Source organism: Notolepis coatsorum (genome assembly GCF_963971535.1).
Source record: "Notolepis coatsorum genome assembly, chromosome: 2".
Classification (NCBI taxonomy): Eukaryota; Metazoa; Chordata; class Actinopteri; order Aulopiformes; family Paralepididae; genus Notolepis; species Notolepis coatsorum.
Window position 1 is genome coordinate 163464252 of NC_140166.1, and position 15751 is coordinate 163480002.

General features: G+C 41.4%; 1 protein-coding gene across 1 annotated transcript in view; it reads right to left on the minus strand.

Annotated features, from left to right (window-relative positions):
- Positions 1–13716: 13716 nt before the first annotated feature.
- ghrhrb (growth hormone releasing hormone receptor b) overlaps positions 13717–15751 on the minus strand; it is a gene marked incomplete at its 3' end in the record, with an annotated part of 186751 nt that continues 184716 nt past the window's right edge. Inside the window, exons 13-14 of the mRNA XM_084308376.1 lie at positions 14010–14179; positions 13717–13732 (exon numbers count right to left, since the gene is read on the minus strand). Coding sequence (XP_084164502.1) covers positions 13717–13732; positions 14010–14179 — 186 coding nt within the window. The remainder of the gene's footprint in view (positions 13733–14009; positions 14180–15751) is intronic.

Genomic DNA, 15751 nt, shown 5'->3' on the forward strand with positions numbered 1-15751 from the left:
CACCAACCCTGTCATGTTGCCCATGACCCGCCTCGCCACCCCGTACCCCAACCCTTACCCCAACCCCTACTATCCGGATGGAGGAGGAGCCGTCATGGAGACCCAGATCAACTCCTCCAACCTGGACCCGGTCGGAGGCGAAGCGCACCCCAGCCCCGCCAAACAGCCCTTAGTTTAAACCCCACGCCTATCCCGTGGAAACCTGACCCGACCTGAATCTGATGTGCCAAATTCTGACCCCCCCCCCTCTGTACCAGTCCCCAAATTTAGACCCAACTAAATCCACCCTGATCCACCAACCCTGACCCCAGAGTCTGGGTGCTGCTCAAATTCAATTCCGAAACCTTTGCATTTCCATTTTTTGGGAGCGGTCCACTATTTTGCGACGGGCGTGACCTCCTCCTTACCAGTAGGGACATTGACGGTGGAAACCATCAGAGTAGGATGTGCGCGGGAGAGGGATGGTAACATGCAGGAGAAGTTTAAGTTAATGTTGTGTACATATCATTGTGTTACTATCAAAACAGGCTTCCTGCGCTACGTACGGTAGAGCAGAGCTGGACCGTTTTACTACTAGAGCTAGCGAATACCTGCCCTCTATGGCCAGGCGCGGTAATCATTCCATTTGTGTCCGATAAAAGGAAGTCCTATTTATATTCTTCCTTGTGTGTTTCAGTTTGATGCAAAGTGTATCTACAAATATATATATATATTAGGGCTGACCCCTATTAGTCGATTAGTCGACTAATCGGTCGAAAGGAGCCGTAGTCGACCAGCCAACCTCTTAGTCGAATAGAAAAAAGAAGAAATTATTATAATATATATATATATATATATATATATATTTTTTTTTATCATTCTTTCCAAAAGAAAAGAGGCCTAGAAGCGTGGCTAACGCTAATGGCACGCATACCAGAAGCTAACTGCCTACGAAAACAGGCACAGAGGCACTGAAAGAGGATTTCACCAATCTAATGAACACACTAGACTAGACAAATATCAAGATGTATCCATCAGTGGAACAATTGCATGCTTTTGCAGAGGACAAGAAGCCTTCAGTCGACTCCTTCAGACATTAAGCACCCCCCACAGCCCAAATGGAATGATAAAAAAAATATATACTTCGACTAACGGCAAATTTTGGCCAATCATAGTCGACCATCCAAATCCTTAGTCGGGGACAGCCCTAATATATATATATATATAATCTGGAGATCATGGTTGTTATGCCATAGTCAGTGTGACAAATGGTTATTTCAAAAGGAAGGCGACTAAACTAAAAGTGGGCATTCTATTGTAAATACCATACTTTTAGACGGACCGGTTGGATGGCTGCGTTACTTCCCGGTTTAGTCAGATCTGTTGACATCCAGGGAGGACAGTTCGTACTCACGAATGAACGTATCGACTGATCGATCCATCGTATGATCGTATGAACTGGTGGAACGTGGCGACTTCGAGCTGACTCCGGCCGGAGTCGTCGTTGCAAAAATGTCCTGGACAGACAAATCAGGATTCATGATGGAGATACTCCACCTGCTTCTCTTTTGATGGGACAAGGAAGGCCGAAAACTACTACACCCACTTACTAGAGCACCATCACAGTGCTTTTGATGTACAGTACAGGGCTTTTTCGTGTGAAAACACAGCATCGCGGTACAGTGTTATGTTTTAACGGTACAGCCGATGGTGCTAGCCGGCGTTACCTGTTTAAAAGCTGTGACTGCTGTAAAGTGTGATATGATTATGAGTATGAAGACCTCCACCAAACAATTTGACCCTATATAGAGGAATGTTGAGGAAGAGTTGTGTTGGGCAGTATTTATGTGAAAGATATATATTTTCTACAGTTTTAACAAGATGCCAAAAAAAGTTTTTTTGGGGTAGATGCTTGATGGAAAGGATCTTCTGTGGATGGGCGTACAGTACACACAGTGATCTGCCAACTACGACCATTCACAACTAACCTCCTCGGCTCTCAGCATTGTGTGTGAGAGAAGATGATGCCTCGAGTCCCTCCTGGGGTTCAAAGAATCCATAGCTATTAACAGCCATTAGTACAGAAAATGTCAATGGAATTTTATTCGTGATTTCGTGATCATGAGTCCAATATCTTGCATGAATTGCATTTATTGTCGATTTGATTTCATATACTTTTCAAATTTCTATTTGATAGCATATAGCGTTTAGTGGGATGTCGATTTTTTTTTATTATTATTATTATGAAATGCCAGTGTTTTTCTGGGGATGCTGGAGAGGCAATGCATAGCTACAATTTCTCTGTCACTTTTCAATGCAAAGCCTCTTCAGCAGCTTCGTCCAGGTCAACAACGTCGTACGTGCCGGTAGAAATGGTAATGCAGACCAACGGAAAGTATCACGTTTATATTGGATAACATTTTCTGATTTGCATTGGGGGGGGGGGTAATTGAATGAATCACCCTTAAAGGAACATGCCAACTTTTTGGGACATTAGCTTATTTGCCATCTACCCTGGGGTTAGACAAGCAAATACATACCCTTTTCTTCTCTGTGCATGCATTATTGCATTAGGCTTAGGGAACAGCCACACCGTTAGCCTAGCTTAGCGTCATTCACTGGAAGTAGGTGTGCCAGTGTAGCCTAGTTCCCAACAGTCACGAAATACACTCCAAATACAATTTACCACATGGAGAAATTTAAAGTTTAGTATTAGTTTAGTAATGACTAATTATTAATAACTATTTTTTGCTGAACCACTGCTGCCTGGGCGCAGTGATTTCATCAGCTCAAAAGCCCAGTTTTTAAAAACATATCTGCTTAGAAAACTAAAATGTCTAATAAATTATTTTTTTTCACGTGGTAAATACACAGGTCACAACATGTTTACAGGAAAGTTTTGGAGTTGTATTTGGAGTGTATTTCGTGACTGTTGGGACCTAGGCTACACTGGCACACCAGTGTACCAGTGAATGATGCTAAGCTAGACTAACGGTGTGGCTGTTCCCTAAGCCTAATGCACAGAGAAGAAAAGGGTATGTATCTGCTTGTCTAACTTCAGGGTAGATGGCGAATATGCTAATTTCCCCAAAAGTTGGCGTGGCTCCTTTAATGTAAGCGACAGTAATATCGACATGTGTTTTTCAAATCCCTGTTTATTATGAATACCTTGCGGAATCTAATCGTCTTTCTAATCGTCTTGTGAGAATATTCTCCAATATGCTGGAAAAGAAGCATAATATTGAGATGGATGTAAACTTTTGGAGAGGGAGTTTTAAAACTAGAGGGAGGGGGGGGGGGGGCGTAATTATTTTATTCCAAAGACGAATAATCAACTGCCCACTGAGTTTGCACGGCGCCGTATCCGTTCGCGAAGCCTTCAAGTTTATAGCTCCGCGACTGATGTCACACACTGCAGATTTCCCCCTTTGGTCTGACGGGAAGTCTCCTCTCTCCTGTCCTCTGCTCTGTTGTCTCCAAAAGTGCCTTTACGCACAAAATAAGTATTTTAACTTCTGTTAGTATTAAAAAAAAAGATTTTGTCTTTCTTTTCAAAAAACGAAACTGCAAACTATGTAAAATGTGGTTCAACAAAAGTGCTTTTATGATGCTTAGACGTAAATCAATATCTAAAAACCTGGAGGCCTTCAAAGTACTTAATAATGCTCATCTTTGTTTAAGGACGGAGCACAACCTACGACCGATTTACCTTTTTGAATAAAACCAGTTCTACTTTCAGTGTAAATGAGCTCTGGTGAATCGAATAACAGCTACTGTGTTTCCATTCCCTTGCTGCAGGTACATGCCTGCACACATCCTTACTCATTTGTATAGCTGAATACCGGGACTTTTAATGGACAATAAACAAGAGTCCCGTGCCACCGAACTATAAAGAGATTGTGTTTATAATGTTCTCCGCGATTCAGGCCCTGAGACGCGAGGAGAGTGTTCTTCATTTTAATGGGCCGTGAGTTTTTTTGTGCTCCCCTCTGTGTTTCTGGGTGATACTTTAGTCCAAATGAATGAATTATCCGAGCAATTTGGTCGAGCGTGAGAACGATTGCCTTCGTACGCAAACTGCAAAACGGCAACAACAACAAAAAAAGGTCTTTCTTCATTTGATTAGCATGACAAACATTTCTTACAGATAGTAAAGTCAAAATAGAGCACATCCCTTTGATTCCATAGTCCGCTTTTCCTCCTCATTTCAACTCAGTTCTGACTGAAGAGATTGATTGCAAAATGAGATTTACTTGTGAAATCGGACACCTACTTGTATAAAATGATAATGTATGAACATAAAACAAATCTTATTTAAGTTAATATCTTGTTAATATAATATTTTAGATTGCAATCAAATGGTATCTTTAGCTGCGACCAGCAACTCTATAGGTCACTCTGTGACCGTCTAGCGGCCACAGGAGGCTGAAGTTGGGCATGGGGGGCAAGTGTGTTCATGCCATTATTGGTTAAAAGGGGGGCGTGGCAATGGGAGTGGCCTATCGCAAAAAAAGGTCACAGCTATTGCGAATTTGTGCTTGTTGAAATATTGAGCCTAGGGATGTCCGATATTATCGGCCTACCGATATTATCGGCCGATATTGGCATTAAAATGTAATATCGGAATTTATCGGTATCGGTTTTAAACATTTAAATTTAGTTTTACATTTATTTTATTTAACCTTTATTTGCCCAGGCAAGCAAGTAAGAACAAATTCTTATTTAATTTATTGTCAAAAGTATGCATAATGTTGTGTTAATTCCACGACAAGAGATATGTAATGTTAATTACCTGAAATTATTATGTTTTTTTGGGGGGGAAACCCTGCATATATCGGTATCGGTTGATATCGGTATCGGAAATTAAGAGTTGGACAATATCGGTATATCGGATAGAGCCAATATCGAACATCCCTAATTGAGCCCATTGATTATTAGTAGGGATGCTCGATATTGGCTTTTTTACCGATACCGATATTCCGATATTGTCCAACTCTTAATTTCCGATACCGATATCAACCGATACCGATATATGCAGGGTTTCCCCGTCCAAAAAACTTAATAATTTCAGGTAACTAATAATTTCACTGGATATATATATAACAAATATTGTTATTGTTTTTTTTTGTTTTTAAACCGATACCGATATTTTCCGATATCACATTTTACTGCCGATATCGGCCGATAATATCGGTCGGCCGATAATATCGGACATCCCTAATTATTAGGGAACATTTTCCCCACAAAATGGCTAAAGAAGGGTGTACTGTATATAGAAAGAGACTTTTTTGGAGTGAAACCATTTGTTATAAAGTTGCAGAATGACATGAAAGACTGACCGGAAACTGTTGTCTAATGTTCCTCTGTGTATAATAGAGTAATGGTACATACCTACTCTGGCCTGTAATGATACCGGTCCAGATTTACCAGCAGCCATGAGGGGGCACTGTTACACCTGTGTCCCTGCTTATGGAGGTAAAGGGCTGGACAATCACAATATCTGGTCTGGTCTCCGATGAATGTTAAAGGAAAACATTTTGGGAAATTAGCTTATTTAACATCTTCCCTGGAGTTAGACAAGAAGATACATACCTTTTTTGTCTCTCTGCATGCATTAGGCTTAGGGAACGCCTGCACCGTTAGCGTAGCTTAGCTTCATCACTGGAAGTGGGTCAGACCTTTACCCTGAAGTTCCCTACAGTCACGAAATACACTCCAAATACAACTCCAAAACGTTCCTGTAAACATGTTGTGACCTGTGTATTTACCACGTGGAGAAATAAAAAATAATTTAATTCGACATTTATGTTTTCTAAGCAAATATACTCTGAACTATTTTTTGCCGAACCACTCCTCTCTGGGCTCAGTGATTTCACGTCACCAGTGCTACTTTCTAACGCGAGGCCATGCAGTGTTTGTTTGCATTTTCATTTCATTCAAAGGATCCGAACCGATTGAAGTTATTATGGATACCATGACTGTGGTAAGTTTTCATTTATGTGTTTAGATGGAAGGCTGTATTCCATCTGTCTAACGTTAGCGAATATTGTGAGATTGATGAATAGGACATAACGTTGCTGCACTATCGACCTAGTTAGCCCCTTTTGTGACTGAAACTACTACTACTAATCCACAGTTGTGGTATTATTATAACTCATTTATTGTGTAACGCTAGCCCCTTAAAACTTACCACAGTCATGGTATCCATAATAACTTCAATCGGTTCGGATCCTTTGAATGAAATGAAAATGTAATCAAACACTGGCCTCGCGTTAGAAAGTAGCACTGGTGACGTGAAATCACTGAACCCAGAGAAGAGTGGTTCGGCAAAAAATAGTTCAGAGTATATTTGCTTAGAAAACGTAAATGTTGAATTCAATTATTTTTTATTTCTCCACGTGGTAAATACACCGGTCACAACATCTTTACAGGAACGTTTTGGAGTTGTATTTGGAGTGAATTTCATGACTGTAGGGAACTTCAGGGTAAAGGTCTGACCCACTTCCAGTGATGAAGCTAAGCTACGCTAACGGTGCGGGCGTTCCCTAAGCCTAATGCATGCAGAGAGACAAAAAAGGTATGTCTCTTCTTGTCTAACTCCAGGGAAGATGTTAAATAAGCTAATTTCCCAAAAGAGTTTTCCTTTAAAAGAGGAATCTGTAGTGCTGTCAAAACAGTGACATCTAGGCAAAAGAGCTCTGCTTGGTATTCACACTTTGTTCAAGTTTGTTTCTTTTGGTATTTTGGTGGTTCAGGGGTGTAAAGTACTTGAGTAATTGTACTTTGTTACAATACTTAAGTACTCTTTTGGAGGATTTTTACTTTGTACTCGAGTATTATTAGGTTTCTATACTTGTACTCAATTACATTTCAGAGAAAAAAAACATACTTTTTACTCCTTACATTTAAGATGCAGACCTACAAAGTACGAAGTACAAATCTCGCAGGTCCAACTATTTTAATTAGTATATTTGTTTCTCTGGCCAAACTAACGTTAACGTTATTAATCCTGCGGCTGGACTTTATTTAAAAACAGCCAATCAAATCCCCATCAATGGAAAATGAACCCGCCCATACCCATGCTGATTGGTCCTTGTGCAAGACTAGAAAGCGGGGATCTTTGATTAAACACCTGCTATCAGAAGAATAGACAGTCAGAGTGACGAGCTACAGAAGATGGCCACAAACGATAGTACGAGTGATGAAGAGGACGAAACGGAACATTTCATTGCCCCGGAATAATAAAAAAAAATTACTCTTACTTTTTAGTACATTTAAAAGTAGAAACCTTTTTACTATTACACCAATCCCCTTTCACATTGAGGTCGCCGTTAGACGGCATTACAGGTTCTACTTTTAAGCAGCGTATAATGGAGTTCATTATAAAGATCATGACAATCGCACCAGTGGGGTAAGTCGATGTCGAGAAGCATTATTATTATCCAGTAAATTTGATAATGAATGTTGTTTGTATTTTAGAGGTAATGAAATTGTTATGGTTTCATGACCCAAGAAGAACCTATTGTCCAGTAACTGTAATTTGGCAAATTGGTGATTCAAGGTCAAATAAAGAATTACATAAGAACAAAATCTCCCATCTGCAAAAAGAAAAGTAGGGAAAAACCACCTATCTGCCCTTTGTGAGGCACTAATACCTGGTTGCAGGCCCGGTTGCATAGGGGCCCCGAAGTCACCAGGGGGCCCCCTAAAATGCCATAAAAATGTAATCCTGTACGTTTTCAGGAGTTTCTTGATCTCGGATCTAGCCTCTTTTCCTCTTAAAGTGCACCAGATTGATGCATTTAAATGTTAAATTAAATTAATTAAAGGGTTTGGAATCCCCCCACCATAGTTTCACAAAATAGGGGCCCCCAAACAACATTTCACATAGGGCCCCCAAAAAGCTAGAAACAGCCCTGCCTGGTTGGTAACACATAGTAATATAGTCCAGAAATAGTGTATTGGATATCCTTAAAGAATTTTATTCTGCAAGAAAACAACACAAAAACAACACTTTCTCAAAACATTCACATAGTTCAGATAGGAGGTTTTGTTCTTCGGCCATCGTTATGTCTTCTTTCTCTGTGCTCCTCTCTGGCCGATCGACCCAACGATCCCTCTTCTTGGAAGAACCCTGCTGGGTGGTCACAACAAGTATTTCTGTACAGGAAGGAACACATACGTGGTGTTGATATGAGAGTCCAAGCCTTATGTTGCCAGTACTATGTTGATGTCAAAACTAAAGATGTTGCTGTTTTAAAGAGTACACAGTGTATCCATTCAAACCTGTTGTTTTGAAAAAACTGAAGTAGTTAAGTATAAGTGTTTGAAAAAAATTAAATATTGAAAATAAATAAAAATAGATGTACAGCCTACCATTGTGGCTTAAACAAATCCCATGCGGTCGCATTGTGTGAAGGCAGGAACAAGCTGCCTCTGCTGTTATCTTGTAAATTGAGTTTTTTTTTAATCTGTGGTGCAAAGTGAATAGTCATTTAATATGTTATATGCCCTGCGAGTGTTCCTCATTACTTTTTTATTGTGTTTGTTTGTTAAAATACTATATTGTAATGCTTCTATACTCTCCTGTTCAGGCTGGTGACGGTGAACATGACGATGCATGCGTTTTAAAGCGAAGACGGCAATCTCAGCTGGAGGTTGATGATGGGACCTTTTTGTTTTACAGAATCCTGAAGGGAAATCCAACTGTTTTCATTGTTTACAGATTTTGTTTATTTTATTTTACACTGTAATCAGTGGAGGAACGTGTGGCGATGAATTTTCAAACTGAACGATTCAGCTCACTTTATAGTAGCACTCTCCTACTGTACCAACGACACCTATTCTATTCTCCCTGTAGCCACAAATTATTTTGAATGTCGAGCATTTCAGGTGTTCAGTGAGGAAAGGTGAAGTGCCATAGAAATGATATCACTTTCTTTATTATTATTTATTTCTACTGGTTTTGCTTTACGATCACTGAATCGCGTTGGAAGAAAGATTTGGTGCGAACGGGACTCTACCTTGTTTACAGTTTCTCCTGATGGTGGGAATCTTTATTTGTAATTGCCTCGTTACTCTGATATCCTGATATTGAGTCAGTGAGGACTTGGAGGATGAAACAGGGACAGCCAGTCTGTGTACTGGTGGTTGAATGTAACCACTGTACAGCAATGGACTCCACACTGCTCATCTGTGATCTGCTATAAGCTCGTGTTTTGTTCCCCTGATTTATTTCACTGCACAGTATACTGTAATGTCCTCTTGTTTTTATGTACATAGAAGGGTTTTTTGTACATTATTGAGTTATCAACATTAAATGTTTTTGACTTGATGACAGCTTGCTTTCATTGTGTTGTTGTTATTATCATCATCATCATCATCATCATCATCATAAACAATCTAATGCCTTCTGTCTCCGCTAGCCAGGTTTTAGCCATGCTGTGGCCTGTCTGGTCTCCACTAGCCATGCTGTGGCCTGTCTGGTCTCCACTAGCCATGCTGTGGCCTGTCTGGTCTCCACTAGCCATGCTGTGGCCTGTCTGGTCTCCACTAGCCATGCTGTGGCCTGTCTGGTCTCCACTAGCCATGCTGTGGCCTGTCTGGTCTCCACTAGCCATGCTGTGGCCTGTCTGGTCTCCACTAGCCATGCTGTGGCCTGTCTGGTCTCCACTAGCCATGCTGTGGCCTGTCTGGTCTCCACTAGCCATGCTGTGGCCTGTCTGGTCTCGACTAGCCAGGGTTTAGCCATGCTGTGGCCTGTCTGGTCTCCACTAGCCAGGGTTTAGCCATGCTGTGGCCTATCTGGTCTCCACTAGCCAGGGTTTAGCCATGCTGTGGCCTGTCTGGTCTCCACTAGCCAGGGTTTAGCCATGCTGTGGCCTGTCTGGTCTCCACTAGCCAGGGTTTAGCCATGCTGTGGCCTGTCCGGTCTCCACTAGCCAGGGTTTAGCCGTGCTGTGGCCTGTCTGGCACACAGTGAGCATCTCCATTGTCTTTTGAACCTGGCCAGACCTGCCTGGACCCTGGTCAGACCTGGGCAAATCCGGCTCGGACTGTTGTATCATCATGTTTTAGCGTGTGTACTACAGTTGTTTTAGGTTTAAGATATTTTTTAGGGAATTTTTTGTGCTTTTATTGACAGGACAGTTGGAAATTGGGAGAGAGAGAGAGAGATGGGGAGGACCTGCAACACATGTCCCTAGGCCGGATTCGAACCAAGGACGTAGCGATTACGCTGCAAGCATAGTTACCACTGGGGCGCCCCAATGTACCACAGTTGTTAGTGTGAATTATGAAAGGTTGCCTAGCAACCAGAGAGTTTACAAGAAACAAGGGAGATACAAGGCATAACATGAACATAGCTAATCAAGGCATAACTTGCAGGTGCACTATTATCTGTGTAATAGGCTGTGATATTAATGCACAAACAAATATTTTGAAAACACGCTTTGTGTTACTTTGAAACGACTTAGTGGCGACACACGTTGACTCAAAGGCGTGTTGCTATTAACACGTCAAGTTGAAAAGTATAACCAGACGGTCCCAAACATATGGATGTCGTTGTTGAAAATTGGCCACATTTGGAACCCGTAGTAATCGATTCCTACTACATAGATGTAGACAGACATACATGTACATAGACCAGTGGCTCAGGAGTTAGAGCCAGTCGCCTGGTAACCGGAAAAGTTCCCGCTTCGATTCCATCTCCTCCCGGCAGCGTGTCGAAGTGTCCTTGAGCAAGACACTTAACCCCTGACTGCCCCCAGATGAGCAGGTTGGCACCTTGCACGGTGGCCTCGGTGTGTGAATGTGTGAGAGAATGGGTGAATGTGAGGCATAAGTTGTAAAGCACTTTGGATAAAAGCTCTATATAAATGCAGTCCATTTACCATTTACAGATGACAGAAACCATGTGCCATGTGGACCCGCCCCATGTGGACCCGCCCCAAAGGAACAACACCAGACCAGGAAGTTGTGTTCATGTAGTAAACAGGAACCTGTAAAAGGAATTGGTTGTTCACGTTCACAGGAATTGAGAGGAAGGAAAGGGAAAAAAAACAACACTTTCATTTAACCGACACGATAAACACTTGTAATCTAAAAGCCAAGCGTCCCGACGCAAAAACACAAAAGCCGCCCTTTCAATAAGTCAAGCCCTCAAACCTCAAAAGTACTCCGTCCATCCTGCCTACAACGCCAGAGTCCCTTTGTTCCTTTCAGCACAAAAGCTGATGCACACAACATCCATTATTCTGCTCCTATAGTGAAGACTCAATAGTGTGGTGCATGTTCTTAAATATATGACTTTGTTACAACAAGCGCAGCGTTAGAATGATGTTCATATTCATCATTGTCATCATGTGAGGTGCAGTATGCTTAACTGAGCTTAAGAGGGAAAGCTTTGGGTTAGTAGTATGGTAAAGGCACTAATGTGTTCCCCCTCCAACCAAGAGTCATACACTACAGGCTAAATAATGTCAGCCAAAACAAAACATGAATCCAACATACTGTAGGCCTTACAGCCTGAAACCTGCACATCTGCTGTCCCAAAAATGATAAAGTGAAAGTGAAATTCAGAGCAGGGGGCAGGGTACCTGGGCATCACTGACGCACTGACAACAACAACAACAACAACAACAACAACAACAACAACAACAACGAAAACAGGAAATTTCTCTGCAGTTGTAATAGTACAGCACAGAAATAAAGCACAACATCTTACAAATATACTATACAATGCACAAAAGTAAATGTGTTTTTTTTCACCAGACTGACACAGAAAATAAAATACAGTATCAAATAGAACTCATTCAAACTCTACTGTTACATTTGTTAATTGTAACAACAGTAGCTCTATTGAACAGCATACAATCTAAATTATGATTAGGTGTTTCTTTTTACATCATATAAGTCTTTATAAACATTTGCTGAAAATAAATACTGTAATAGAAAGTTGGTTGCTGACCACTAGTCGTCGATATACAGTTGGTTCAATGAATCTGTGCACTCTCACCCAGCAGTCTCAACTCATCACCATATAGCGAGCACAGAGCAACAGTATGACGAAGAGTAGGATGAGAAACGAGGAGGATTACACTCTTAAAAAAGAGATGTGTTGGAAAAAGGACAGTGTAAATCCCCCGAATAAACACATAGAGATGTGTTAGAAAAAATTACACAGCCTGGCTTAAAGTGTTGCTTAAAGAGGATATAGAGGTGAGCAGAGATGTCAGTATCTGTATCTGTTCCACCAACAAACTTATCTGTATTCGGATAGAAGACCGGACGTGGGCGTGGTTCATACCGGAGGTCACGTTAAATCGGGCAAAATGTTGTATTTTGTAACCTAATATTGGCAATGATATCGTTGTGCCTTCAACGTATTAATATTGGCATATACCACGTTGGTCCGAATATAAGACCCCCCCCCCCCCCCCCCCCGGAAATACATCTGTAAAAGTGGGGTCATCTTATATTCGGGGTCTAGACTTTTACATGTCAGTATACATTCACAACAACAGATGGCGCCAAATATCTGTAAAACGAGTGTTCCCCTCCTGACTGCAGCGAGGCCTACACAACTGGCCTGGGACGTGCACAGGACTTTAGAGGGGCAGGTGCTCAAAGGCTGAAAAGGGCACTATACCTGTGTGTGTTTTAACCGAGCCCGATTTTTAAGCGCCCTTTTCGGGCGGGGGGCCCCCTTTTTATGTTTTTTGGGGGGTTTTGGTGATCAAATATTGAATATTGAACTATAATAATCAGTGCAGGAGCTCACTTATCCTTGAAAGACACTTTTATCACTGACTTAAAAGGCCCATACATCTCCATAAATGTTCAGGGGGGAGGGAATAAGTGCTTACCCTACAGACCCCAAGAAGTGCTGTATATTCTGTATTGTTTAATATAAATGCATTTTTTATTCCAATCCCGATTTGTATTTGAGATTCCCAAATCCCATCGGACTTGACTTCTTCATGTCCCTCAATGAGTGTAATACCAGCATTCAACTGTATGCGCTACAGCGGTTTCTATCATCATCATCATCATCATCATCATCATCATCATCATCATCACCACCCACGCTATGCATAAAATATATAGGTCCGTGGAGAGTAGGGATGGGTACCTTTCACATTTGAACCGATACGGTACCGGTACCTGTGAATCGATACCGGTACCCAACGGTAAATTTTTTCTGTACTTTAGTCTCAATAAATTTAATTTACCTACCTCAGTCGTAAAAAGAAAAAAATCCAAACTTAAAATAACTACAATTTCGACCGTTTTCGGCTTGCCATTGCTCCGACTGCTTTGTTGTTGAATCAAGTAAAATCCTAGGTAAGCATATATTGTGCGTGTGAACGTTAAACAGGTAAAAAAAATAATAATAATAAAAAAATATATATAATAAAAAAATTCAAACTTTCTCATTTGAATCGATACTCGGTAGTACCGATGTGTTTCGGTTCGGTACCTCAAAAGTACCGAATTCGGTACCCATCCCTAGTGGAGAGGCACGCTGAGGAGGCCGTGCAAACTGCAATGGAATATGGGGCATCTCTCTCTCTTTACCTAATATTTTGATTCTATCCTGAAGTTTTTCAGTTGGAAAAACGGTAAAAATAAATCTTTTATTTTTTTATTTTTTTTATTGCACTTTTTTATGATGCTCAAAAAGACAGGTGCTCAAGCACCCCTTGGGCTCTATGTGTGCACGTGCCTGCAACTGGCCTACAGCGGCAGGGGCCTGAAAGATGGAGAGACGCACTGATAGTCTCAAATAATTAGTCTTGCCACACAAATGTTTTCTTCTTCTCTCATAATAGGTGTTTCCATCGCATTATTCATGCTTTCCCCGAATACAGTATTCGGTTTTTGGATACAGGGACAACATATCTTGTGTTATTTCAACACATCCCCTTTTTTTAAGAGTGTAAAAAACATTTTAACCTCAGACAGTCGAGACGGTATTGGGTGTGAGTGTGTGTGTGTCTGTGTGTGTGAGTGTGTGTGTGTCTGTGTGCATGTCCGCGTGTGCGTCTGCGCCGGGGGGGTCCTTGGGGCTGGACTTGTCCAGGACAGAGATTTGAGTGACGGTGCTGCTCTCCATGAAGAGGGTGCGGCGTCTCTTGCTGTAGCTCAGGTAGCTCTGCGTCTGCCACTTCCAGAGCCTCTTCTTCAGCTCCGCCTGCACCTGGACACAAGGGTGGAAAAAGTACCCAGAAATTATACTTAAGTTAAAAAGTATGGGTACCGTCTCAAAATCTTACTTGAGTAAAAGTCAGATCTGGCTAAAAACACACTTTACTTGACTAAAAAGTCAAGGTAAAAACTTTTTTTCTGACTCTCTATTCTGATAGCAGGTGTTTAATCAAAGATCCCCGCTTTCTAGTCTTGCACAAGGACCAATCAGCATGGGTATGGGCGGGTTAATTTTCCATTGATGGGGATTTGATTGGCTGTTTTTAACACTAGCACAGCCGACAAGGGGTCACATGACCCCTAGGCATTTTCAATAAATGTATCCTCGTCACTCGGTCGAGCTCCAGCTCTGTCACTCAATGACTTTTCCTAAAAGTACCCGTTTTATCTGGCGGGAATTAGTGGCATTTTCTCCATGGCTGTGCTAGTGTTAAATAAAGCACGGCCGCAGGATTAATAACGTTAACATAAAAGTACAAGTATACAAACCTAATAATAGTACAAATCCCCAAAAACAGTACTTAAGTATTGTAACGAAGTACAATTACTCAAGTACTTTACACCCCTGCCTGTACACACACATGCACATGCACGTTCAGCCACAGACTCATACCCCCCCGACACACCACTAACCGCCTCGGCCAGTCCTTCGTACCAGCGGCCATCAGGCTCCACAGCTGTGGGCAGGGACAGCCGGAGAACTAGTTTCATGCCAGTTAGGGTACCTGGTCCCTCATTTATCAACGTTGCGTACGCACAGATATGTGCGTAACCCGTGCGTACGATCATTTCTAAGCAAAGGGTGGGACTTATCAATTTGAACTTGTGCTTGGCTTTGTGCGTATATCTACGCACAGCTCGGAGCATGCGTAGCTGGCGCCCGGTGGTAGAATATGTTTACAACGTGGAAATAAGCACTGACTGCACTCCGCGTAACTCAACTTGTTATTATTTTGCGCATAGATTGCAGAAATACGGGAACGTTTTGATTATATTTAAAAGGCTTTGCCATTGTTAAACGTAATAAGTGGAACCCTGAAGCTGTAAGCAGAATACAAGTCATATGAACACCCACAATATAGTGTTCTTCCCCCTTCCTATAAGAAAGAATAAAAAACGCATTGCAACGAGAACAGAGGTTATTTGTTGAGTTTATGTGTATACAAAACCCTTGCAATAAATGTGTCTTAAATGAATGAAAAGCATACATGCTCTGGATACAGAGCATATATCGTGTGGGTGATATGACTTGTATTCTGCTTACAGAATTCCACGTATTTAGTTTTACAATGTCAAAGCCTTTTAATATAAATCAAAACGTTCCCGTATTTCTGCAATCTATGCGCAAAATAATAACAAGTTGAGTTCTAACAAAGAACGTATTACATGCTGGGTAGGCTGATAGAGTAAACTATGATATGAATATGAATATGATATGATATAAAGGTATACTGGTCCGTCCGAGGATAGCGAGGAGTCGGATAGCCATTAAATGCCATTTGAGAATATAGGCTATTAATGCAAAGTGATGGCCTATAGCCTATACATATTATTTTCTTTATCC